Source organism: Colossoma macropomum, unplaced genomic scaffold, assembly GCF_904425465.1.
Source record: "Colossoma macropomum unplaced genomic scaffold, Colossoma_macropomum, whole genome shotgun sequence".
In the NCBI taxonomy this organism is placed as follows: Eukaryota; Metazoa; Chordata; class Actinopteri; order Characiformes; family Serrasalmidae; genus Colossoma; species Colossoma macropomum.
This window is the reverse complement of record NW_023494788.1, coordinates 25550851-25578471: the sequence shown is the minus strand read 5'-3', so window position 1 is coordinate 25578471 and position 27621 is coordinate 25550851. Positions and strand designations below refer to the sequence as shown.

Sequence of the window (27621 nt, the reverse complement as noted above, 5' to 3'; positions counted from 1 at the left end):
CAAGATGATAAGTGTAGGTTCATATGTCATTTTGGGTAGCAACTAACATGACTGTACTCGTGCTGTACACATTGCAACCTCTGGTTCCTGTCAGCATCATTGCAAAGAAAATCTCTACAATATTCTCCATAATCTACTGTTTCAAAGCAAACCACTCTGAATGGCTTTGTAGCTGTACAATTGAATTTGCAACAACTGGCGGAATTTCCCTTTGATGATCACGCTGCAATAGCCTAGGAAACTCAGCCCTTTTTATGTAAACTAACAGAATTTAGCACACAGTAAAGAGGATCTGGAGAAAAAGAGAAATGAAGTTACTTAAGCAGCTTTTTGCACATGGAATATTAGGACTGCTCTTGGAATCCCAGCTGTGCAGTTTGCACAAGATGTAGTCAAGTTTCTATTTTTCATCAGAAGTAGATGTATTTTATTTACAAGATGACAACACTAACAGAAGTCAAATTGCCATATGTGTTTTCATTCAGTCAAACATGCATTTCACTTGCTGAAGTCAGAAACTCTTCAGCACAAACAAGAACTGAAAATAGCCTGTGCAAAGTCAATGCAAACAACGTAATGAAGGCTGTGGGAACATGATGTCAGTGGTTTGTAGGTTCAATGGTTAATTGTGTGCAGAGCACTTGCAAAGTACTATAAACTGTTATACTAAGAGAAGTAAAAGGTGACATTCAGTACTGCTGTGCAGAAAAACAAAGAGGTGTAAAAAATTCATCATGCATCATTATGCATCTGGTTTTGTTTCAACTGCACTGTTCAACAGGGCATTTAAAATAGATTTTAATAAAAGGAACTCCCAAATAATCTCACTCAGGAAACTGCTAATTCATATCTTAGGGTGAGCAGTTCAAGAGGCCATAATCGGCTTTGTGAATTGTTGTTGTTTTTTCTGTAAACCGTTCTTCCTACCACATTTGTGCATTCAGTGTATTTTTTTTAATTCTCAGTCGTAGCCAAAAAAAATAATAAATAATAAATCTTTCACCGTATGGTATATTACTGTTTCCATAAACCTATTTTACTGTTTGGTTGTTTGGTTATTCTATAACTAATATAACAAACAGCCTTACACAGTCATAACAAATTTATAAATAATAAACTTTTTGAGAGGTCTACTACATATTAGCATGCTATCTCGATGATAAGACCAGCGATGTGACATCCAACCAATTTCGATATTAGAGTATTTGTAAAAGTTTATGAACGGATATCTGGTTAACGATAGAGAGGGAAAAAAGGCAAAACAGAAAAAAACGTGTTTTGGCTGAAATTAATGTCGAGCTGTCTTTGTCGGTGACAGCGGTGAGGTTGCAAAAAACGCAGCATGGGGGAAACACATAGAGGAACACATTGTAAAAGTTTTTTTATTAAAATTAAAATGGCCAAGGGGAAAAAAGGTAGGTTTTCGCGGAGGGTGAGTAACAATACAGACTAAAGAGCCAAAACTACAGCTAATGGATGTTGTCATCTTCCACAGATGACCGTGCCAACATATTAGTTTGTCAGGAAAACATAAATGTTTCTGGACCTTACAACAGCCTAGTTTAGCAAAGGATTAGCAAAGTATACAACAGAACAAAGTATAACGTAACATACGTACTTGCAAATATGATATTCTGTTAAAAAATAAAAATTGGCATCGCACTTAATTGTTGGTCTGTTTATGTCCATCTTTCTGTGATGAAACATAACAAATACCCAAACAGTGATTTCAGTATTTGAATACTGGAACCCTGAACGGTTAACCGAGAACTCTTGTAACTGTGCAGATTACTAGTAAAGTCTTTTTTAAAAATGGTTTAAGTATAAAAGAATGGTTTGTTGGTGCACACAGTACTGACAAAATATGGCAAGCTGACAGCTTCTCTCTGTTACTGGAAGTGCGTTAGTGCTACAGTTGGCTGTGTGTAATTAATGGTTTATTTATTTTGTGTAATGAGACTGAAAATCTATTTAATTCAATAATCCTATCCATTTTAACTAAACATGTCATCAAGATTTCTGTCTCAAGCTTTCCTGAAAGGGCATAATGAAAGCTCAAGATCTGGGGTGGCTCCTCAGATTAATGCTGACTTCTTCTCTTATGCAAAAAGTTGTTTTGCAACAGTCAGAGCACAAGGTCTGAGATCTGTGCAGCAGGGTTGGGCAATAGGGAATATGCCTGGCCCTCAGACAGGACACGTAGTAGTGAGCTCAGTGTGAAGGAGTGAGAAAGAATATCTGAATGACATCAGCATTCAATCAGGCAGCATAAGAAAGGATGTAGCCAAGAAGCCTTTAGTTAGTGCTAGCTTAAGTGCGGGGTGGGGTTCTAAAGGAGTGGTACAACTTTCAGCCGTTTACCCTTATGGCTCAGCCTAAAAGCCCTGTACCTGAGACTGAAAAAAAATAGATTTTGCAAAATTATCGTTGCACAGTCCTACAGTCAGCTGAACCTAGCTACTTCCCACATAATGAGAAAATCATTCATATTTCCAAGTACCAAACCTTTGGGAGTTGAAGCTGTCCTGAGGAACTGAGACTCGTAATTAATATATGTGTGAGAAGGCAACTTTAAATAGACTCCGTCCCACATAACATCCAATAATTATAATTAGGTTACATATTCAGGGGCTACGTCTCAACAGAATGATCACAGGTCATCCACAGTGGCATTTGAAATATGAGACCCCTGTATGAGAAGTCATGCAGTAAGTAAATCCCCACATGCACCACATGTAATGTGTTGACAACTTCAGTCAATGACTACTTTTGGGCCAATATAAAACTAAAGTGCATTTCCAAGAGGTTTTTTTTAATTAGTTCTTATACTCCACAAGTTCCTAAGCCTGGTCCTGGAGTATCCTCTGTCCTGCACATTTTAGTATTTTCCCAGCACAGCCAATTCATGTCATGAAGGGCTTGTTTATAAGCTGATTAGTTGGATCAGGTATGTAGGAAGCAAGGGAAACACTAAAATCTACAGAGCAAGGGGTTCTCCAGGACCAGGGTTGGGAACCACTGACATACACTTAACAGGATACAAACCGGGCATGCAGTTTGTTTAAGTAATCCAAGACAGTCATGTCTTACGTAGCATCATGTTAAACTTAATGTGCACTTACTGAGCCTAAACATGGTCTTTGCTATCAGACTGTACATCAATAGGAATCAAATGAAACTTAATCTACTACATAGTGTAGACAATGGTACTCAATCCTCAAGTCTTAACATGATTCAGCTGTCAAAGTACTCTAAACAGTTTTGTACTATCAGTCCAGACAAGACAAAATCATGTGAACTCCACGCGGTGTTGGTAGGCTGGAGCTGAGAGATACTACTGGAAGACTTGACTTTACCAAGTAGTCTGCACCGAGCCAGCACTTTACTTTTCACAGAGAACAGAGAAAATGGGAACTTCTCAGTGGGGTGGGGCAGCAACTAATGAATAATACTGCTGGTTCTGAGTGAAAAGACAGCAATGATAACGCTGATTCAAGCACAGGAAGTATGTGGAAAACCTTCAAATATTAGCCTAACCTCCAAAAAAGTTAAAGTGCAACTAGCTGTTAGGTTGTGTACCACTGAAAATTACGCGAGACATTTACGTACCAGCTTTTTGTTTTTACTCTCATCCTCATTTGATTTCTTTTTGGAGGACTTATTGGGGTCCTCTCCACCACTTGCTTGTTGATCCATGTTCGATAAAAGCTCCCTTCAGATGTCCTGTACCAGTTTAAAAAATATCCAGTTTTGCGCTTTTCAGAAAAAAATCAAGTTTCTTCAAAAGCCATACCATCCGAGGAGAGAGGACTGTTTACAGAATTATTCCACGTAATGGAGACTCTTCATTAAATTAACCAAACTTTGACACCGTAGCCTCTAAAGTTCTCAGAAAGGTGTGGTGTGTCTCCAGATGTCCAGATGCAGCCTTGTCCAAATCAGCTCCCAGTCTTCGGTCGTTGTGAAGTCTGTCGGACAATCAATTGTTTAAGGTTTCACTCCAAAGTACTCAGAAGTGATAGTTTTTTAAAAGCACATGGTCTTTATCTAAAAATCGCTGCTATGGCAAGCACATAACTAAGCAGTCTAACGTTTCGCGCTTACATTAGCTACTCTGCTTAACTTATCTAGCAAATGCAAAATATGCAGCATAATAATGCAAATATAAATGGGTCAGATATAAGTTAGCATATGATAAAACGGTTGCTATTCTCTGACAGTCGGTGTGTACACATAAACAAACTTGTTAGTAGACAATGTAATTGGTAAATAACATTGTGAGACATGTAGTCTAATGTAGGGTCCTAGCCGAAAAACAGCACGTGATTTGCTTTCAAAACTCTGTTGATAAAATAACCAAGCTTAACGAATTGAGCACGACAAACGGAGTTATTCATTTACATTTTTAAAGGCATTTATTTGGGAGAGCAATCAGCGTTGCTATCCAAGCGGTTACTTTGAACACAGGAAACTGTTACCCACCAACACGTCCCTCAAAATAGGACCACAAACTGAAAGACAGTTTCTAAGCGTGTAGCTCGTTTTAGCCGCTAATATAGGCACACTTAAAATGCATTACAAAAAAACTAAATATTCACAATAGGTTAAACAAAACTCACAAAATCTCATCCAAGGCTTACCAGCACAACCAAGCTTTAATGCCAGGCCCACTATTGGTCCGCCTATCGACGTTCCCGATTTGCCCTGCGGTTTGCTGAAAGGCTGGAAAGCGCCAAGTAGCGATTGGTCAGTAGAAATGTCGCTCTGTACATCCAGTTCTTCGGAATGGACGAGGAGGAGGAGGAGACTATTTTTTCACCGTAAGGTCCATATATATCTCCATAATAAGATCATTTCGAAGGTACATCCTCAGGATTAAAGAAGCGACCATGAATGAATATACGTTATAAATATCATCGTAGTATCATATGACGTGAAAAGAATAATAAACATAACTTTAGAAATGATTATATTGAAGCTGCATAGCACAGGGACTGCCCAAGCTGAAGCATTCTGAAATATTAAGCTTTTTAATGATAGATATCTGATAGTAATATACATTACATTTATGTCCAAATATATAATGACCTGTTACATAACTCTTAACAGCAGGCTTAATGGAGTATACAATATGGCCCACTGTAGAGAATTAGAGCAAATAAGGCATAAACGTCCCTTTTCCTCTTCCAGATATTGTGCAGGTGCTATTCACTCGCAAAATGTATTGTTTCAATGCTATTTAAAATTCTGTATATATCATAAGAATAGACATAGAGTCAGACAAACGTTCTAAAGCGAACCTACAAAAGAGTAATAGGCTACAGTCTATCCAGACATTACTCATAGGCCTGATATAAGACTGAAATGTAGCTAGGCTCATTTAAGAACTGGTGAACATTCAGAAAATAACCAATAATTAAATTGTGTAAAGTATTTTTATACAATAAAATATTTACACATTCTAAATCGTGCAAGAAACTGCAAATATAAGCTGCAAATTGTTGTTATTGTTGAACAAAACCTCTGTTTTTGTTTATTTTTAAATTTTATTACATCATTTGAAACTGCCAGCTGCCCTTCACATTGTGTAAAAAATTTATGAAGAATGGACTGATAAAAAATGGTCTTAAATTACTTTTCTGGGCTGTTTTCATAAACTAACGTTACAAATTAAGACTTTTTTCTCGTCTTCTGTAAAGTTTTCATTTCAGAAACCTATGGTTTTGTTATAGCAGTGACAGTATAGTTCTTTTGTTCAAGTTTTGCTGACTTTCACCAATATGTCACCAGTGATGTGAGACTTTTCCAGTGACTGGCACTGGAAAGCAAATAGCAAATCAATTTTATAAAACATCTAAAGCGAATTACAGTTACTAGCTTTAGTAGTAAGGAAGAGATATGTAGAGATATGTAGACTAATGAAGTAATCACAACAAGACATTCAAGGTAATAGCTGTCTACCTAAGTAGAAACAAAGTGAGCTACTGCATGTATTACATGGGCTTTTTTTTCATACTGTTTGAGGATTTAGGAGGATACCCCCTTTTTGGGCTATTTTAAAATAACATATTACCAGTCTTATGGTAATTAACATATTAAAAGAACATATTACCAGTTCTTCACAAACTATCAGGATGGTTCTTTTGGGCCAAGCAGCAGAGAAATTAGAAACACAGTGTGCAGTAGTTGAGTAGTAGTTGGGTAGCTAACCAGGACGTTTGAGCTATTAAACCCCTTAAAATCCCAGGCTTCGTTACATACAAAGGCTTATTATTATTCAGTAAGTACAGAGAATTCAGTACAAACTGGCTGAGCTATTTGTAGGTTATGGAAGTGTGTATTAAAACTTTGGGGCTGCCAGTGGGTCTTGGCCATTTAAGGTGTTAATTACTATATCTAAACCAGATGTATTATAGCCAGTTGCCATCTAGCTCATAACATCATTTACACATTGCTGTGGGTGTCTGTTTTTGAAGATTTCATGAATTGTCTTTAAAAGAGAAACATGTATTTGTATTCACTTCCCTTAAGTGGCATATAAGAGTGATCGGAGTTGAATCACAGGCAAATTGGTTTTGGTTGTGGAATTATGTTGTTTTCTAGTGGCAGCTCTATGTGAAATGTTGATATATAGAATGCTACTTTAAGCAACAGTCCTCAGGACTAGTTATTTAAAAATATGACCTAGTTAGATAAAATAAATATGTAAATGTGGAATCAATACTCACTAAAAGCCATTTGACATTTTACAAACACAACTGAACTACAGTAAGTATTTTACCGAAAAAACATAATTCAATCATAGTCCTAAAATCAAAATAAAATAAAATTTATTCTGAAAATTATTATTCTGAACACATAATCTAAAAGACAATCTTCAGTTTTTAGAAAAATGTCTTTTAAATGCATGATCATGCATTACATAAAACCTATACTATGCATGAGCATTGGCAGCACCTCTTTCTGTGCTGTAATCGGTCACTGGAAAAATATACTAGGTAACTGAGTGTAATTTAAGGACAACAAAAAACTGAACACATCTATTAGGCTGCTTGAAAGAAGATTTAAGCCTCAGCAATTTTCCAGTAATGTGTAGTAAACATCATGCTTGCAATATAGCAGGTTAATGTAATTACAATATACAACCCCATTTCCAAAAAATTTCCGCTGTGAAAAATGTAAATAAAAATGAAATGCAATGATGTGCAAATCATTTAAACCCTATATTTCATTGGAAATGCTTCAAAAACAACGTATCAAATGTTGAAACTGAGAAATGTTATTGTTTTTGAAAAATATATGCCCATTTTGACTTTTATGCCAGCAACACGTTCTAAAAAAGTTGGGACTGAGGCAGCAAAAGGCTAGTAAAGTTGTGTAATGCTTAAAAAAACACCTGGTTGTTAATTGGCAACAGGTCAGTAACATGATTAGGTATAACAAAAAAAGCATCCCAGAGAGGCTGAGTCTTTCAGAAGTAAAGATGAGGATGGGTTCAACACTCTCTGAAAGACTGCATGATCAAATAGTGCAACAATTCAAGAATAACGTTTCTCAACATAAAATAGCAAAGAACTTTTGCTTTTCATCATCTACAGTACATAATATCATTAACAGATTCAGAGAATCTGGAGAAATCTCTGTACGCAAGGGACAAGGCCGAAAACCAGTATTTGCTAGAGATGATCTTTGGGCCCTCAGGAGGCACTGCATTAAAAACAGACATGATTCTGTAGTGGAAATCACTGCTTGGGCTCAGAAAAACTTTTGAAAAACACTGTCTATGAAAGCAGTTTGGCACTGCATCCACAAATGCTTATTAAACTCTTAAAGGCAAAGAAGAAAGCATATATAAATAGGATCTAGGAATACTGCCACCTTCTCTGGGCCTGATCCCATATAAAATGGACTGAAGTGAAGTGGAAAACTGTCCTGTGGTCCGACAAATCATTATTTGAAATTCTTTTTGGAAATCATGGACACTGTGTCCCCCATGCTAAAAACCACTCAGCTTCTTATCAGTGCACATTTCAAAAGCCAGTATTCATGATAGTATAGGGGTGCATTAGTGCACATGGCATGGGTGACTGGCACATCTGTAAAGGCACTATTAATGCTGAATGATATATATATATATGTTTTGGCAACATATGCTGCCATCCAGATGATGTCTTTTTCAGGGAAGGCCTTGCTTATTTCAGCAAGACAATGTCAAACCACATTCTGCATGTATCACAACAGCATGGCTCTGTAATAAAAGAGTCTTGGTGCTAAACTGGGCTGCCTGCAGTTCAGACCCGTCACCCACTGAAAACAAAAAATTTGGCACATTATAAAATGAAAAATATGACAAAGGAGACCTTGAACTGTTGAGCAGCTGAAATCCTATATTAAGCAAAAATGGGAAAACATTTCACTTCCAAAACTACAGCAGTCAGTCTCCTCAGTTCTCAAATGCTTACAGAGTGTTGTTAAAATAAGAGGTGATGAAACACAGTGGTGAACATGCCCCCATCCCAGCTTTTTTGGAACGTGTTGTTGGAATCAAATTCAAAATGGGCATATATTTTTCAGAAAACAATAAAATTTCTCAGGTTTAACATTTGATTTGTTGTCCTTGAACTATTTTCACTGAGATATAGGGTTTAAATGATCTGCAGATCATTGATTTTTTTTTTTTGGGGGGGGGGGATTTTAACCCAATTTTCTCCCCAATTTAGTCGTCGCCAATTCCATCCGCTAGTTAGGACTCCCCCAGTCACACAATACTATCAACGCTAGGAGGTCGAAGGCTAACACAGGCTTCCTCCGAGACCCGTGAAGCCAGCTGCCGCTTCTTTTCGAACTGCCGCTCACGCAACGTCATTGGACAGCTGAACGCGCTCGGAGGAAAGCGCCAACCGCCAGATCTGTTACGTCAGCTAACAGACACCTGCGCTGCCTAGCATCGCGTTAAGTGATGGGGGGAGAAGGGGGGCCATCGTACCCACCCAGAGAGAGCGAGGCCAGTTGTGCTCTCTTGGACTCCCGGCTACGGATGGCTGTAGCATCACCAGGGATCGAACTCGCGATCTCCTGATGATAGGGCCAACGCTTAGACGGTTGCGCCATGAGTTTTGTTTTTATCTACATTTTACACAGCGTCTCGACTTTTTTGGAAATGAAGTTGTAGTATTGCTGTTTGTTTAACCACACATTTTTCCTTGCTCTTAATTTTAGAATTCAAATTTTGATATGGAGAGACTAATAACAGTGTAAGTTCAGTAACAGTACATTGTTTAATCTTTAAGCTTAGAGTTCTTTAACTGTTTCAGTCATAAATGACATAAATCGTATTGTAGTGGGGTAGAGATGAAAGGATTGGAAGCAATATATTGAGGTGTCATCAAATGGTCACACCTTACCTCATTGAAAACTGAAAAAACCTGATTTGCACACCTGGGTGTGCACAACAAGACAATACTTGACTGACCAGTTCCCATAGCAGTAGATTATAAGATACTGACATTGTTTTCCCTCTTTTGCTCACATATGATGACTAATGTGGTCATCTGGATTGAGACAGTTAAGAAGTTTGCACAGCATTGTAGTGAGCATTAAATCTTTGTTTAAAATCGATTCTTTATTAGGAGTATAACTGTACTTCCACTTTTAGCTTCCTTCTGTTGACAAGTGCAGCACCACAGTGCCATTTGTTTCTCTCAACTCCAGCATGCAAAAACTTTAGAATTTCTCTTTCACTCCTTTTCTACACAAGATGATGTTTTACAGTGGGAGTGCTCAACTCCAGTCATGGAGGGCTGGTATCCACAGCACAGTTTGGTGGTTCCTCTGCTTAAGCACTCCCACTAAACCTGGCAATTAACAGATGATTGTGATCAGGTGTGCTTGAGCAGGTAAATTACCAAACTGTGCCAGACACCTGCCCTCCAGGACCAGAGTTGTGCACTCCTGTCTTACAGGCATCATACACATCTCTGTTTACAGGCAGTGGTCTGTCAGGTGATCTACACTCACTAGGCATAATGGAATGGTTGGAAAACAAAACAAATATAACAAAGCCACTGGCTTTTGTAAAGACCGATTACAGAGTCATTTTCTCATTTATCACGGTTTCAACAGACAGAGAACTTAACTTTAAAATCACAAATTCTGTGGTGCTTTCTCCTTAACTTAAGAATGTAATGGATATTTAAAAGCAATAAAAATTCTTAAATATCCAGCTGTAACTTCAATAAATAAATACGCACAACACAGACAAGCAGATCTTACTACATTTGAATAAAGACATTTTATCTACTTTAGGTTTTTAAATATTGATTCACTACTGCTGATTCATCCTTGTCATTAAGTTTAATCAAAGCTTGTTGCTGGACACATCAATAAGTTCAATTTTTCTTAGGAATTTCACATCAATGTCATTTCTATCCATTTTCACCCACTGACCAATGTAATAGACTCTTTTTTTCCTTGCAAAGTTGACTATCACAAAATCACCAACATCCAAGTAGTCCTCTTCAGCACACATCCAATCATCTGTGGCATCATTGAGGACAGTAATCCTGTCGCTTTCATCTGAGCCGCTTTCCACAGAGCTGCTTTCTTCAGTAATTTTCTTTACACACGACTTCTTGCAAGGTGTATGCTTCTTTTGTCTTTCTGTGTGTGATTGTTTGATGCCAAACAACATCCTACATGGTGAAAAGTCTTAAGGGCATGTCGAAAAGACATTCACTGTTTTTATTCAGATGCATTTAAAGGTATTACATGCAAAAAGGTTGGGTGAACTACAATATAAGTAGGAGGGCATGCTAGTTGGGGCTTGGACTTAAAAGTTTGCGTTGGTGTACAGTTTTATGTTTGGGAAGAGTGCCCACAAAGACTGCATTTGCACAGTGTCCAGAAAATTGTGCAATACCTCTGCCAGAAGTAATTCAGGTTTTTATACGTTATTTTTAACCCAAAGTGGATGATGCAGTGTTGTCTTTGTCTGCTTCTTGCTCATCATTAGCTGATATCTATTACTGTGCTACCTCCTCTTACTCAATCACTCTCTCTTCACTATCATTATCTTGATTACTCATGGCAGGAATGTTCCAGCTATGGGAGTAGTGGAACTGACCACCAGAACTGACCCCCTAGGACCCCTATGGATAGGGGGTCCTTAGGAGGCCTGAAGTAAACTGTTTGCTTTGGTGTGCAGTTTTACATGTGGGCCAAAAAGACTACATTTGCATAGGAACCAGAAATGTGTGCCATATTTCTGGCTAAAAATTGGCCTCTCCTTCAGTGAGATTCACACTGTTTTTTTAGCTTCAGTCACTCTCCTGTCAGTGTTATGGAAAGCAGATGTAAAATTGCATTGGGATGTCCTGATGATTTTACACAGTGACAAACAAGGTCTTATTTAGCAGATTATAATTATGGCATACTTATGAAAACCCACTAAATAGCTTTGAACACTTTCATTATTATACTGAGGAAATTATAATAGCTGATTTTTAGACACTTTAAATTTTTTGGAGTACAGAAGCACAGAAGCAAGTTGGGGTCGAGCTCTCTATTGAGAAATAGAGAAAACCCAAAATATCCTTTCTATAGGACTGAATGATCATTCGAGTATCAAGAGGATAAAATGACTGATCCAATTGCAATTTCACCTGGGCTTAGCTTATAAACTGTCCTTAACATTGTCTCTTCTGGATGGTTATCTAATTATACTCAGTGCTGTAGAACCAGGGTTGTAGCCAAGGGAGGTCAGTGTGATTGTTAAACATACAAACCAACAAAAAAAAGGAAAAAGGAAAAAAAGATGGAAAAAAGTCAAAAACCCACCTAGAATAAATCACTCTGTACATTTAACAAAAGAACATAGTCATTGCTATATAATTTTGATGCTGCATTAAAAAAAACCATTAAAATAGACTAATTAATTTGGTCAAAGCAGCTTATATGCAGTTATGAATCATTGGATTCAGTTTCTCTAGGGACATATCAAGCCAGCAGACTGAGCACTCATTGTCAGGAGGCAAAGGTCTTAGAGAACAACAAAAAAAAGGAAGGTGAAGTAGTCAGCTTTAATTTCCCACAATACATAGCAGTTGTTCTTGAAATTAACCCCTTAATTAACCCAGTTTAATTAAATATCCATCGCAATCAACAAATTAACTATGCTAGCGCAGTCTAACATTCCTTCCAGGTGTCCACCAGGTACAATCTGCATGTAGATCTTCTGGCTAGCACTAAGCTTAACTTTGATAAATTGCAATTGTGTCCTTAAAAGGCTTCATTCCTGTTGTCAGTGAAAAAAGAGACATCAAATCTGTTTTGCTTTTGGCAATGAGTATTATAAGTAAAGAACATCTTTTTTTATTCCTGCTTTTCCATGTTTTTGATTTGCACTTTTTTGAAAATGAGATGGTCCTGTTTTTTAACATTTTATTGCAGAAGTTAGTGAAATGCAAAAAGTTAATTTTGAAAGGCTCCAATCCCTTCTCGTAGGCTGGGTACACCCCTGAGAACTGCTCAGGTGACTTACTGACTTAGGTATTCACTGATTGGCTCTACACTTATGTGACATTTGTGCAGCCTCATCTGCCATTATTTCCAAACCAACAACAATCCAAAATATGTTGTTTATTTATTTATTTCTTTAAGCTCGACAAATGAATCAATTTCTTTTTCAATTTGCTGTGCTGCTATATCAGGTCTAGAAAAAGGCCACAGATAAACTACATTTGACAAACATGTTTAATTTAACTGATTCTCCAAATGAAACCTCTGCGGTGGTGAGTTAGCACTGCTAGTAGAATGATACTAGTGCTAGCTTAGCAAGCAGGATAGCCCGACCCCAGAACAGATATGATTCCAACAAGTTCAGAGGACAATGTCTCAAATTTGAGACAGCAAAGTGAAGTGACTGGTGGTCGTAAGCAAACATGTTCAGTAGCGTGTGGAGCTGCTAGCCAGTTAGCCATTGCCAAAGCAGTGCCATAAGTAGTTTTTCTTTGGCATTTTCTAGTCCTGATTTAACTGCACTTTAGTGGGGAAAAGAAACTGTAACTCAACTTGGTCAAAAACGTAATTAAACCTAATGATGTAATAACATGCATAATAAACAAATGTCTTAAACAATAAGGTAATTATATTTATATATTACATTTTACACTTTATTGCATTCTTGGAAATTTATTTTCAAGTTTACCATATGTAATACCTTTTCACAGTAATGGGTATTTATTATATATTACAAGCTGAACATTTATTCCAAATATAATGTAATACTTTTGTCTGATAATGTAATACTGTGTAAATTGTCAGTCCATATTTGACAAGCATACCATCACCTCAATTTGTGTTTTAAAATGTTTCAAATGATACAGAGAGTAGCCAGTGCTCTACAGCAGACTGAAATAAAGACAAAGCTGAAAAATGCTGATAAGGTTAGCAAATGATTATTACAGTCATGCACTAGCCAACTCTCTTTGAGCATACTGTTTATCTATCTCTGGTCCTCCAGAAAAAACTTCTGTATCATAGCAGTACCAGGAAGTCAATCACTTCATCACGGCTGGTCTCACAGATTCCTGGCCAGTTGTATTCACCTCTTTTTCTGCAGGGAGCTATTCAGAAGAGACTGAGACTACGTGAAAGAATGATGCTGTTCTCAAATGCATTGCAGTCTCAATTTTTATCTGATTACAATATGCATCTACTTTAAAGGGAACCTATTAAGCTTATTTTTAATGTTCATAATTTTATTATTTTTTGGGGTGTGCTAGAACACATTTATATTCTTCAATGTTCCAAAAACACATTTTTCACTTACGGTACATCTCTATTCACCCTCCACACTCTGTTAGAGCTCCTGTGTCTTTAAGCCCCCCTTCCCAATGAGCCCAGTGTGCTCTGATTGGTCAGCTTGCGCAATCTGTTCTAAATGTTCAACTACCAGAGAGGTTCCTCCAGTTCATAATATCTAATGAGCTTTGTTGAACAAATTGGACTGATTAGTTCAACCTTATAGAATAGCCATACTGTGATTGAAGTTGAAATTAAGTTACCCTTGTATGCTTAGACTAGCTTTCTTTGCAATTGCTTGCTTGAGTGGCATTCTAGGCTGCAAAGTGTTGTGTGTAATACTAGTCTATATGACTCAAAGTACTGTTGTATGTTATTTATCTAGCTAAGAACTGAAGCTGTGTACAAATTGTTTTTTGCCCCCAGACAGTAAGGAGGATCGTTTGTGAGGCAAAACTTTCTCCAAAAACATGATTGAAAATCTGCAGGAGATGTTTATAACAGGGTCCAGGGACAAGTGTCCAAAAGCACCACCACACCAGCTTTTTGAAAGGCTTGCCAGTTTAAAGCTTCCGCTGTCTGAAAACCACAGTAAACATTGTTTGGAAATGTACCAAACTGATGAAATAGGGATAATTACGTAGTTACATAAATACTGTGGCTTAAAGGAGGGGTCAACAATTTTGGCGGATGTTAGCAGCCAAACAAATACAGCCCCTCACTTTAGTGTTCCCTCCAAAGCACATGCACGTGTACTGCATAGGATGTGTCTCCTAAATGCTTGAGCTCACTGAGTTGTGAAAGCTAGCATCAACACACCCTAGTAGTAGCAGGGTTTCTTGGAGCCCAGAGCCTCTTTTGTTAAATTTTCCTAGCTCTGCCGCATAGAATGTCAGCTATGCAAAATGATTACCCGTCTACCACTTGGAGAGCAAGGTCAATATCAGACTTCAACTCCTCTAGCTCTCTCCAGTGTTGGAAAGTCACACCAATATTGACTTTTGTTTTTGCTCTAGATCAGTCATATTGCTTTCATTAAAATTTCATTGGCAGTGTAGGCCGACATGAATGAGTGACAGACTCAGGTTTGTAACTCGCTAGCTCTATGGCTACGTGATTAAAGTATATAAACCTCTTCCTGAATAGTTGACAGGCAAATAGATGTGGTTCCTGATCCTGACAGGTTGAATGTTAGGTAGCCCCCCCTTATTTTGTACAGAGCTTTTTTACAGAGCCTGGTGAACCAGAGACTGTATTTTTACTTCTAAACATGTATTCATAGCCGCTGGAATGATTCCAATCAGATCTCTGGACATGAATGGCTACAAATTGCCTACTGCGGTTCCTTCCTTGTAGGCTTTCTATCATGTGCTTTTTCTCATGTACAGAGCATTTAGTGTGCTGTAGCTCATTTGTTCCATAACCTCCCGTGTAACTCTTCTGGTAAGATCATGCCACTGGCTTCCTATGGAAGCAAGAATCAGATACAAAGCTCTGGTTCTCACATTCCAGAGGGTTCAGCTCCTCACTACCTCTGTACCTTTCAAAACTAAATGCCAGTTTAAATCTTCCCTTCACATATTACTGCACAGTCATTCATTTTCTAATGCAATGCTCGGATGACTCACCTCTTCAGGTTCCCCTCTAGATGAATACCTAATTGCACTCATTTGCACTTAATTTCTCAATCACTTTGTCATTTTCTTCTAAAACAACAATGAATTTTACTCTCCACAATCTCTACACTTATATTTATTAATGTATTTCTATATCAAGCTATGGTACGCCTCTTTTTTTCATAGGTTATAGATTCTTTCAGCATCTCTAGGTACTTTGTAGCACTTTGACTCCAACGTAGGCAAATCTAATTTGCCCTGCACTGTGATCAAAGCCCAAATGTCTTTGTTCTTAAAAAGGTAAATAGAGCAGCTTTGTCTCTGTAGTTACCGTAATAAGAGAAAACAGAGATGTATAATGTATAAGAAATTCAGTTCTTTTTTCTCCACCATAGGTACATTGATCATCATCTGCACCTGTTTCTCATTATGGACTTTTTTTGCATGTTTGGTCTCTACTTTTTTACTTTTTCTTTTATGCATTTGTTCTTTTTAGTTTCCTCTTATAATTTCTGCCTGTGCTTTGGCCTCTTTTACCTCTTTTATTTACCGAAATAAAAAGCTTTCTGGATTAGCTCAAAAACTCAAAAAAATACATCCGGCTTCTTGCACATTGCACTTATTCTCCTCAGTTTGTTCCCAACAATGAGACACATATTTGTGCTGGGTTTATAATTAACTATGGACTGCATTTTGGATGTAATTTTTGCATAATCACATTTCATTATAAATTTCCTTTGAATCAAATGGAATGTTTCATTATGTTCACCAGTCAATGGCAATTGATTATCAATCTATAAATCTCACCATCATGTCATCTCTAACTGCAAGCAAGAAGATAAGCATTGAGGCACTGCACGAATTATGACATGAGAAGCATTTAAGCGTAGGTAATGTTTTAACTTGTTTGGCCACAACTTTTTGCAATATTAGACCTATAATTTGCCCCTGCATAACATGATCAACCCACCAATTCCAAAAGAATTCAGACTCTACAAAAGGCTTTCCAAAAACATGCATGACCATCAGACATCTATGTAATGTGTTAAGCATTTCAGGTGATCAGATTTTTGGAGTTGAAGCAGACAACTAACACGTGACCATCCATCAACTAAAGCTACATTTTATAGTTTCTCTTTCTTCTGGACTTGTAGACACACTCACAGTTGCTGTTCAGCTCCTACGCTGCGCTGTCTGCTGAAGTTTACAAACAGTTTAGTCATTTACTCTCACCATAGAAAAAAGGTTCATGCTACAAAGAAGTGTTCATCTGACACTGAAGTGTAAAAGTTATTCTGCGTAGGGTATAGTCTATAGCGAGGGTCTCAAATGCAAATTACCCAGGAACCACTAGCCTTGTGGTCTACATTTTTCAACATTTTATAAAACATTGTGAACTAAAATGGGAAAAGGTATAGTTTTTTTCCCTAAACATAAATTTTAAACTATATACCACATTCGCTTATTTAAGCACATCTCAGTCAATGTTTATTAGCAACTCTTCTTTCTCCACAAATCACAGCTACTAATACTAACCATAACAAAAAGACATAGACTGTTTAATATATTTCAGTGTTCAGTGTAACCTTACATTTAGCAGTAAAACTATATGGGACTCTTATTGTGATAAGATGAGCACTGGCTTTCTTGCTAAATGCAAGTGAAGTTAAAGGTATAGTTTACCAATTCTACACACCAAAAGCCATGTTCTAGGCACCAACACAACATTTCTGGCTAAAAAATAATGATTTTAATGGGTCCAGAAATAGCATTTTCTGAGTAAATCAAATTTTGACTAATAGTGACTTAATCAAGTGTCCAATCAGTTAGCTTCAAACTACAAGAGGTGAGGCAGTAGATGTTACTGTGTCCCACCAAATCTTTAGTCAGGGGCAGGATTTTGAAAACACGGTATCTTGTGTCTCATATGCCAAATTAATCTTGCAGGGAGGCTCACAGACAGACAGACACACGCACACATATACTCATAGATTACTAACAAACTGGGTACCATGCCCCATAGCGAATTCCTGAAGAAAAATATCTGGACAATAACAGCTTTCTTATTTCTTAACAAGTAGTTAATCATGTCTCAAACAAAAAAATGTACGCATCTGGAGCCAAAACACAGAAAAGAAAAACAGAAGAAAAAAGTTTAAAGATAAAGGTATGTTTTTTTGTTTGTTTGTTTTTTTATTGTTTTTTTGAGGTGTTAACTACCTATTTGTTTTGCCTTGTAGATGGACAACAAGGAGCAGTGGATCTGGGCTGTCTAATGAAGCAGGTTCAGGTTAGACAGGCAGTTTCAGTGTCACAAAACCCAACAGACATGGTTAAGTCATTTTACAATGGTGGTTAACAACTTTCTCTTTTAATCCAGGGCTATGACTAATCCTTGTGCACATGAAAGATGAACAGTCAATTATGTGAAACATGAGGAGTCAAAACAGTTGCCAAACAAGGAAAAAGAGATTACATTAAATATATAGAAAGTAAAGCATTTATAATTGTAAAAAGCAATGCTGTCACAACTGCCACCAGGGTTAGACTGAAATTGAAATGAGGCTTAAAGCTAGCTGGGTAGGCAAACAATACTGCTTGTCAGACAGACCCCTGGTTACAGAACGCTGAGAAGGTTATCTGTAATTTAAATGGTAACTTATTAAAACCCCAAATGAGCATCCAATCATCAATAATTAGCCACAATAGACAATAGCTAACCAGTTAGAAATCTATATAATTTAGATAACTCGTAGAAGCAATTATTATTAGTTAGCCTCTAGTTTTACAGTACATTAGCTAGAAATATGGTGGCCCCAAGAAATCCTGCTTAAGGTCTGCTGATTTGTTTTATCTTACAGTGACTGGTGGCAGAACAATGTAACACTGAACATTACTAAGCTTCCATGCAACCTGAATGATTTACAATTACTTTGCGAGTTTACTTGAAAAAAACAGACACGTAAGCAAGTTTCTTCAAAGTTATTAAAGTCATTGCTGATATTTTAGTTTTACAGTTTGAGTTTGAGTTGAGTTTTACAGTCCGAGAATAAATTCCATTGTCAAGCCAGATTGCAGCACAATAAGATAAAGAAAAAAGATCGCGAGTACATATTATGGAAAGCTACCTTCAGACTACAGCTTTTGAAGTTTCACAGTTTTGCAGTTTTGTGGCTCCAGGCATGCTCACCCTGTATTAGCTTTCATTCACTCAGCTATTCCTTCAGCAGGTTTTATACATAAAATGGAAAGCTGGAGTGCAGCCTCTTTCACTTGTATGTCAGGGAGTGACCTGACCAATATCAGCCTTTTCTGCTTCAAAAAATTTTTATAAGGTTTAATCACTTGCCTACACGCATGTGTGTGCTTTATCTAGGGTAGAAACCAGGCCCATTGGGTTGCCATGGTAGCCAGATACTTGAGGATTCTATGCAAGGACACTTCTGCTGGAGCACATGTGACACAGCTGAGAGATTCTGCTTATGCTAATGTTAGCTGCTTATTCTGTCATGTGGGTCTGAGCAATTGAAATTACAAGGAAAGGTTAGAAAAGGTACCGGTTTTAAATAAATAAATAAATAAATAATTAAATAAAAACAGTGGCCAGATTCACAAGTTCACAAATCTATGCTCTAATTATCAGAATGATGAGATCCATAAAACAAGTGTCATATATAAATTGTTCTTGTTTAATAAGCCACATAAAATAAGAGTCAAAAGAAACCAATTATCACACAAGTATCACAGGTGTGACTAACTCAGTGACTGTGAATTCCACTTAACTGTTTTAAAACGTCTGTTTGCTGGAAGAAGATATGGTTACACCAAGGAAAACTGCTAACTTTCAGATCTTGATTTTGAGCTGTATTGAGATATACAATAACACATTCAAGTTTGTTATTGGTGTTCTAAACATACTAAAACAAAAGAAAAGAAAAGGGAATAATGATAAAGGAGGGGGCATAGGCAAAAATGAGAATGAAAAAAACTTTTCTGTAAAATGTTGGTTGTACATTTTATTTATATATATAGAAAACCCTGAACTGATTCCCCTTTCCTCTCTACACTGTTTATCCCTTCAACAAAACAAAAAATGAAGAAAAAAAACATGTTTAAACCGATTATGTAAGGAGTTTTCATGGTAGAATGTGGGACAACTGTCTTTTACCTTTTGTAATGTTTTCCTCTGTTTCCCCTAGTTATTCACAAGGGTACAGTCTATTGCTGAAGCTGTTTCTTGAAATGGAAAGGTGCAGCACAAAAGTATTACTGTACCAAGTTTCTTGGGTAAACACCGTAATGCTGTAAGAGGAGAACTATTGTTTAGTGTTGGCCCAGCGGTTCAACAGGATGTTCAGACTGAAAGGGTCTGACATTGTTGCCCCTAGAACAGGAAATAACACAGAGGTGAAAAGTCATAACACTATTGCATTCTGTTACATTCTGGATGTAGGGCTATTTTATGTACAGGATACTGAGATGTTATGATTTAGTCTGCCTTTGAACATCCTAAGAAATGTAAAGGAGCTATGGGCCTTAAGTCACGAATGCAATCAACAAAGTTGTTATTAAAATGGAAATTCAAGGAGAATATAATTGTTGCAAAGAAAGCTTTTGTCCCACAGGTAAAAGGATTTAATTAATGGCCATTCTTCGTGGATGTGCACTCTTACACTTTCACTTAAACTCAAGAGGTACCCCATGTGTGCAAATAAACATATTAACAGATACTTGTTTCTTCACAGAAGATAAAGAAATTCATTTTATTATTAGCAAGAGCTTTTTTATTAACTTTCAAGGTAACATTCAAATTTGAGTAAATGAGTCTTTGTAATTACATTCCTGTGTTCTTTCCTATAACACAGTAACAGAATAATTGAGTGATCATAATCACAAAGTATTTCAACTTCAGCATATCAGAAATTATAAGAATGTAGAAGGCCTTAGAAGGCCAAGCTCAAATTTCATTTAAGCACTTAGACACTAAAACTGTGGTTTAAATAAATGTTTATATCCTAGAGGTGCAATGCTGCAAATAAAACAATAAATATTTTTGGAGAAACATGAAATCTTATAATTTTTTACCACATACACTGAGGAGATGGGCATAAGGATATATATTTGAAGAAGAAAGCTTATCCTTCTAATATTTTTGTTAGAATAAGGATAACGAATTTAGAATAAATAAGTAATTTAGAACAAGCATTTACCAATTCTGAAATAAACTGCAGGTCACCTTAGAGAATGAGTAACACCTCTCCACTGAAACAAGCTGAATTTCATTGGGGTTAGCTCACGTTAACTGACTTTTTGACTTTTCTGCTTTTGCATTACAAACCAAATATCAGTACTTCTCTAATTTCAGTCAGAATACCTTCAGAATAATCAGAATTACAGAATAAACATCACAAATAGATATCAAGAAGCCTGAAACAAGCCTGCCAAATGAAAAATATTACAATATCATCTTGTCATGAAAAAAGAAACAAGTGAAGTGGATAAAGAAAAACCTTGACAGTGTGCTTACTGTGCTCTCCACATTATGCTCTAGTTTCTGGGAATGATAGTTAGAGAGCACGAACTGAGGTACACTGTCAGTCCAATTGTGTACATTAAAAAAGGTTTTTCCATGAGAAAGGCATGTATTTGCATAAACAATTTAACTAAAGGAACTTGAGGGTCCTACCCCAGTGACAAGAGGTGCACCACCTCAGTGAAAGTTTAGTACCTTTTTTCTGAGAATGTATAGGATCTCAAAATTGATGCTAAAACTTACAGATTCTACCCAGAATACCTCACTTCTCAAAGGTCATCATGTTTAAATAAGGGGAAACAGGTGACACCAGACTTTTGCACATGAATAAATCTAAATGATAAAGGGGTACACCTGTTTAGTTCTTCACTCATTTACTTCTGGAAACAAACAACATAGCTGCTTTCTAACTGTTTCAAGATTTTTTTTATCAGTCAAAATCAAACAGTAAAATCTGATCCAGAATCCAGCTATAATCCTTTCTTTTATATTATATATTTATATTAAGAGACCAGCAGGTGTTCTGTGCACAGCTACTCAATGTAACAAAAAATGGTTTACAGCTGGCTTCAGATAAGGAGGGCAGAAGAACTGTTTGATCTTTGCCTTCAAAAGAAATGGACATTATTTTGATGGACCATTGAACCTGAGAGTGCTGATACTTCACTTTACTTCAGCAAACTTCACTTCTTCCTGAAACTACCCAAGAAGCACTGTCTACAGCAGAATGTCTCTCCTGACTCTTTAACATGTTTTTTAATGTATTTAGTTTAACATCAATGATGGAAGCACATCTAAAAAGAACTGCTTTAGGTATTTAGTGTGTAACCTTATTATTTTAGTGATTTAGCTTCTTTTAATCAGTAAAAAAACCCTAGGGAACAATAGAGTATTTCCACATTACACTTGAAAATTTTGATATAAAGGCCCAGCACAGTATTTTCTTCTTCTTACTCAAAATGTTATATTAGCAGGAAGTATGTGATTATCTTCATACTTCTTTTCAGTCCAACATTCATTAGGAACTGCTGAGTGCATTAATCAACCACTACATTTTAATTTTTTAGTATACTGCCCACAAACCACCATTTAGGAATTAAATTTTATTTGGCGTGATCCTAGATGTCACACAAAATTCCTATTGACTATAGCAATTCATAAGCTTATATTACATATTCATGGACTGTGAAATCAGCTGACCCTGCCATACTTTACATGACCCACATCACTCTACTGGGATAAAAATTATAGCTACTAGGACATGGCACTCATTTACAAAAGCTCAATTTTTGGATGCAAAAGAGAGAAAGGTCACTGTCTATATTCTATTCCAAATAACAAGACCAAATTAAAATGGCTCTTTTTTCTGGGATTAATGTGACACTACAGGAGTTTGTACCAAGCATTTTATTGCAGACTCAATTGAAAATGGAGCTCAGTACAGCTCCAGCCAACTCAAGCTGAAAAGAACAGTTTTCCTGACACTAACTGGAGGCAAAGTGGATAATAAGATGGTAAATCTTTATTTTTAATAGTCATTGTTTTCACTTGACAGTTTATTCAATAATGTAGTTAGCAGTGAGATTGTAACTGAGGAAAATGTGCAGGCTAATGTTAGCTTATTTTGATTCCCTGCTGGAAAAACCAACTTAAATGCTGAGCTGGTGGGTTCCCGAGTAGCGCAACCATCTAAGCGTTGGCCCTATCATCAGGAGATTGTGAGTTCGATCACTGATGATGCTATAGCCATCCGTAGCCCTGAGTCCAAGAGAGCACAATTGGCCTCGCTCTCTGGGTAGGGTGGCCCCTTCGCCCTCCTAGCACTGGTAGTACCAGTGATAGTGGACCAGCTTTGTTTAGCTGCTCAGAGCTGGATGACCAGCTTGGCCAGCTAATCAGAGCTGGTAGACAAATTTGGCTAAATTGTCAGAGCTTGTAGGCCAGCTTGGCCTTTTGGTCAAAACTGGTAGGGCTGTTTGTCTAAGCTGATGGGAATGACAGAGTTGGCTGAGGGACTTGATCAAAATAGTTCTGATGGTTAAAACCACCTCCTTGTATCTACTCTATTTGTCCATTTTATTAGCTCCATTATTATTTGTCCATTTATTAGCTCATAGGAGCATTTGGTAGTTCTACTATTACAGACTGTAGTCCATTTGTTTCTCTGCGTACTTTGTTATCCCACTTTCACCCTGTTCTTCAATGGTCAGGACCACCACAGAGCAGGTATTGTTGGGTGGTGGGTCATTTTCAACACTGCAGTGACACTGACATGGTGGTGGCATGTTAGTGTGTGTTTTGCTTGTGTAAGTGGATCAGTCACTGCTGCTGGAGTTTGTAAACACATCAGTGTCACTGCTGGACTGAGCATAGTCCACCAGCTAAAAACATCCAGCAAGCAGCACAGGTTTAACCACTTGTAAAGTTAAAATTATTCCATATTTGTTACCTTTATGTTTTATTAATGTTAACCTATTGCCTTTTGCCATCACAGTATCAATCAGTCTTTTGCTTTTAAGATAACTAGTTAGTTAGGCTTTTAAGATAACTAGTTAGCTAGCTAGTTAATCTGCTAATATTTAGTCTGCACAGCGAGCTTTTTCAGAAGTACAGCTGCTCTTATATGCCAACCTAAAGCAAAACACATGTTCAGTGTGGCATGTCAGATTCAGATTCAGGACCACCTGGATCACTAGTTCTCTTGAATTCACATAATGTCTGACTCAAGTGTATGATAAAGATTAAGATTAGTATTTTTCTAAACATACAGTATTACAATTGCCGCTAGAAAATTATGGATTGAAAATACATAATCAGTTTCAGCAGCAATAAACTTTTAAAATTATTTCATTTATTTGGTCACTATTGTGTTATATACAGGGAGATTCACTCGAAAGAGGTCCTGAATATTCTGTAATAACTGGAGCGATGAGGTAGGCGCTCGACAGACGTTGCAACGTTTAACCTCTGTTTGCAACTTCTGGGTGCATAACCCCTGTACCCCTTCATGTGTCTGGCAGAAAACGGAGATCACTTCGCATCGCATGTAATGCAATTGATTACACATACGTCAAGGTATGTAGCATATTTTTCAGTTCTGATAGTTTCATTCTGACGGGAGTTACAATACAGTACCTCTTTTGAACGAATCTCCCTGTAGTAGTTTGTTGATGACTAAGTTTATATTGACACAAAGAAATGGTCTGAGGTGTGAGACATGGAATGCAGGGTTACGTGGACTGTGGGGTGGATCTGCACAAAGGGTGGAAGGCGCAGCCAAACCTGCTGACCTGGGCGGAAGGTTGGTGCGTGACGCCTCTTGCAGTCTGCCACCAGCTTCTTGGCCTGGGTCAGAACGGAAAGCGCGGGCCTTCTGCCATGCCCTCCGGCAACGCTGCACAAATTGTTCAGCGGCTGGGACCCCAACCTCATACAGAACCTAAATTGACGATTGAAGGGCCAGAATGCCAGAAATGCCAGAGAGTGTTATGGGTGTATTATGCCCAAGAGAAGGGGTTGGTAGAGGTCAAGCACCATAGTGTTCAGCCAAGGTCCTGATTGACCCTCACCATTTGACCATTAGACTCTGGGTGGCAGCCGGAGGAAAAGCTGACTGAGGCTTCCTCAGCTGGCAAAAGACTTTCCAGAAATGACTAGCGAACTGGGGTCCCCGGTCTGACACCAAATTGCTAGGCATCCCATGGATCCTGACCACATGCTATAGTAATAGCACTGTAACAGCACTCCTTGGCAGACAGAAGCTTGGGCAGTGCCACAAACTTGTATGTCTTAGAGAAGCAGTCAACAAGGACTAGTACAACAGTGTTACCCCTGGAAGGACAGAGGCCAGTGACAAACTCCAGGGAGATGTAACATGCAGGGACAGGCAGCGGGTGGAGGAGGCCTTGGGGCTGTGACCTGAGTGCCTTGTTGCATGTGCATGTCTCACAACATGCGATAAAGGCCAAAACTGGGGAGGTGTGCTCCCATAACAGGACTCTGTGCCTCACTGCCGTGGGTATGTACGTCTTACTGGGGGGCCGCCTACAGAATCCAGCCCTTGTTGCAGGGCCTCCCTGATGGTGGTCTCCAGATCCCAGTGGTAAAAAAAGCCAATATCTGAGGATTGGAAATGATGGGTTCAGGGGAGGGGTCAGCCCCTGGAGGCACTCAGTGCCGGGACAAAGCATCTGGATTGGTGTTCTTAGACCCCAGATTATAGGACAGCAGGAAGTCGGAGCAGTTGAAAAACAGCACCCACTGGGCTTGGGGGGGGATTCAGCCGCTTAGCCTGTTGGATATAGACCAGGTTCTTGTGGTCAGTCCACACCACAAAAGGTTGTGTAGCACCCTCAAGCCAGTGCCTCCATTTCTCTAGGGCAAGCCTAACAGCCAGAAGCTTCCTGTCGTCAATGTCATAAATGTGTTTGGCCAGGGTGCAAGAGTGTGAGTAGAACACACAGGGGTGGAGCTTCTTGGACAGGTCTAAGCATTGGGAGAGTACCACTTCCACGCCAACATGTGAGGCATCTACCTCAATGATAAACAGTTCCTCCAGGTTGGGCAACTGGTGAACCAGGGAGAATGTTAGCCACTCCTTGATCTACTTGAAAGCCTATTGGGCTTTGATGGCCAACGAAACGGTCCTTGAGTGCTCTGGGTGAGGGCAGTGAGGGGTGCCACCACAGAACTGAAGTTCTGCACAAAGTGGTAGAAGAAGTTGGCGAACCCCTGGAAACGTTGGACCAGCCAGAGGGAAGTATGGTGGGGCCAATCCACCATGGCTTTGATCTTGGTCCGGCCCACGTGGAGGGTGCCCTTGGACTACAGTTCCAAAAATGAACTAGTTCATATTCATTTGTATCTTTTTTCTCCATAAATAGGCCGCTATTCTTTTTCAATAGAACGTCTTTCTACCCATCCGTCACCAGCCCAAAATCATTACTACTTATTGCAAACCAGTCACCAATTTGATGAACAATGGCTTTTTGACCTTACTCAAAGGCTGCAGATCTCCCACAGTGTAGTTCAGTACAAACTTGTCCACTTCTTGTTGGGAAACAAAAAATGGCAGCAGGTTTTTTACAAAATGCTGTGAGCTTCAATTGGGTGGATAAACTTTGCGGTTGTTACATCGTAGTTGTTAATGATTTCTTGTGCTCATTATTAAGTTGTGTGTACTTTGATGTTTCAACTCAATGCATCGTTTTTAATTGAATGCAGATGTGGCTGACATCTGGACTTAAACATGAGCAGCGTTCACTCGCAAGAGTAAACTGATTCATTCAGTTCAGCATTCACAAAAAATATGAATGCGTTCATGCACAACACTGGTTGTCACACCTTTCTGTAACGGGATGGCAGAGGGGGACAGACCCAAGTGTAGAGAGGGAAACCTGCGAATAGGGGTTTAAATGGTGTCGGGACTAAGTGTGATTCCTGCTCGCTCAGAGCCCCAACATATGGATAATTAAACACTAATCCGTTCTATAACTATGTTTCAGTTTTTAATAAATCTGATTGCTTGTTCTCATCATAAATGCAAAATAAAATAAAGTTCAGTCAAAAATAAAAGAGAGTTGAATAAAAGACTTCAGCCGTTGAGTTCTTTTTGAAGGAAGGAAAAGGCCCTCTTCTTTTATTAAGCTTCAGGTGGCAAGATGGCTTCCAGACAGCCAAATGCAAAGTACATTACAGAGACATCATTTTTTATACCCTGTTTGGGGGCGATGAAGTAATCGCCCCCTCCCTCTCACCTTTTCCCATATCATTTTGGTTCCCATTATTTCCTAAGTCTACACTTCAGTTGGAAACCCTTATTTCCAACCGCACCTGTCCTTATTTTTAAAAACTTTCCATGCTCAGCTATCCCAGGCTGCCCCATCCTTTCAAGGCTACCAATTAGCTCTTGCCTTATTAAACTGGTTCCAAAACTGATTATGACTGGTTTCCTATCAGCTTACCTCACTCTTTGGGGGTCAGCTTGCCCTCACAACAAAGTACACTAGCTTCTAGATGCTTCTGAACTTCAGGGACTTTCCTATGCAAAATCCCCTAACCTACACACAGCAAGGCCTATCCTTAGTGAGAGGATTAATACACTTTTGTTAATCAACTTTTTAGCATATGATTATGGATTTCTTATTGATTATAATAGTAATATATTCATTAAAATACTACATTCCCTCCTTTCATGGTGCCCTCACCATGACCTCTACAAATGTTTGATTATTTTGCATGCATAACACACAATAGATGTTATATGCTTAACTAGCATATGAAAATCGAAGGCTACTTATTAGTATTAGTATGTGTCAAAAAGATTAAACATAGTACACATCAAACCCCCAAATCGTTTCTCAAAATCATTTTACCCATATTTTACCCACTTATATTCCACATTATATAATTTACCGACATTCCTTCTACAAAATAAGACCACTACATAATTACTGTCTGACTAAAGTAACCACAACCTTTATTCCAAGACCCCATATAATAATAATAATAAACAAAAATGTTCATAATTAAAGTAAGTTTTTAAGACCAGATTACAAGTCTGACGAACTTCTAAGAAATGGGCGAGACATATGGGCACAGCTTACTCGGTCCTTCCCGTCATATGAAGCCTCATGACCCCAATAAGCGAGCTACTTAAAACTCACCTGAGAC

General features: G+C 38.1%; 1 protein-coding gene across 11 annotated transcripts in view; it reads right to left on the bottom strand.

Annotated features, from left to right (window-relative positions):
- Window positions 1-4725, bottom strand: part of diaph2 (diaphanous-related formin 2) — a 444886-nt gene extending 440161 nt beyond the window's left edge. For 9 of the 11 annotated variants that reach the window (XM_036568915.1, XM_036568920.1, XM_036568924.1 and 6 more), the window contains exons 1-2: window positions 4620-4679; window positions 3610-3968 (exon numbers count right to left, since the gene is read on the bottom strand). In XM_036568915.1, the coding sequence (XP_036424808.1) occupies window positions 3610-3696 (87 nt within the window). In that variant the 5' untranslated portion in view covers window positions 3697-3968; window positions 4620-4679. The other 2 variants (XM_036568916.1, XM_036568917.1) reach the window with 2 other exon arrangements.
- Between the last annotated feature and the right edge of the window lie 22896 nt (window positions 4726-27621).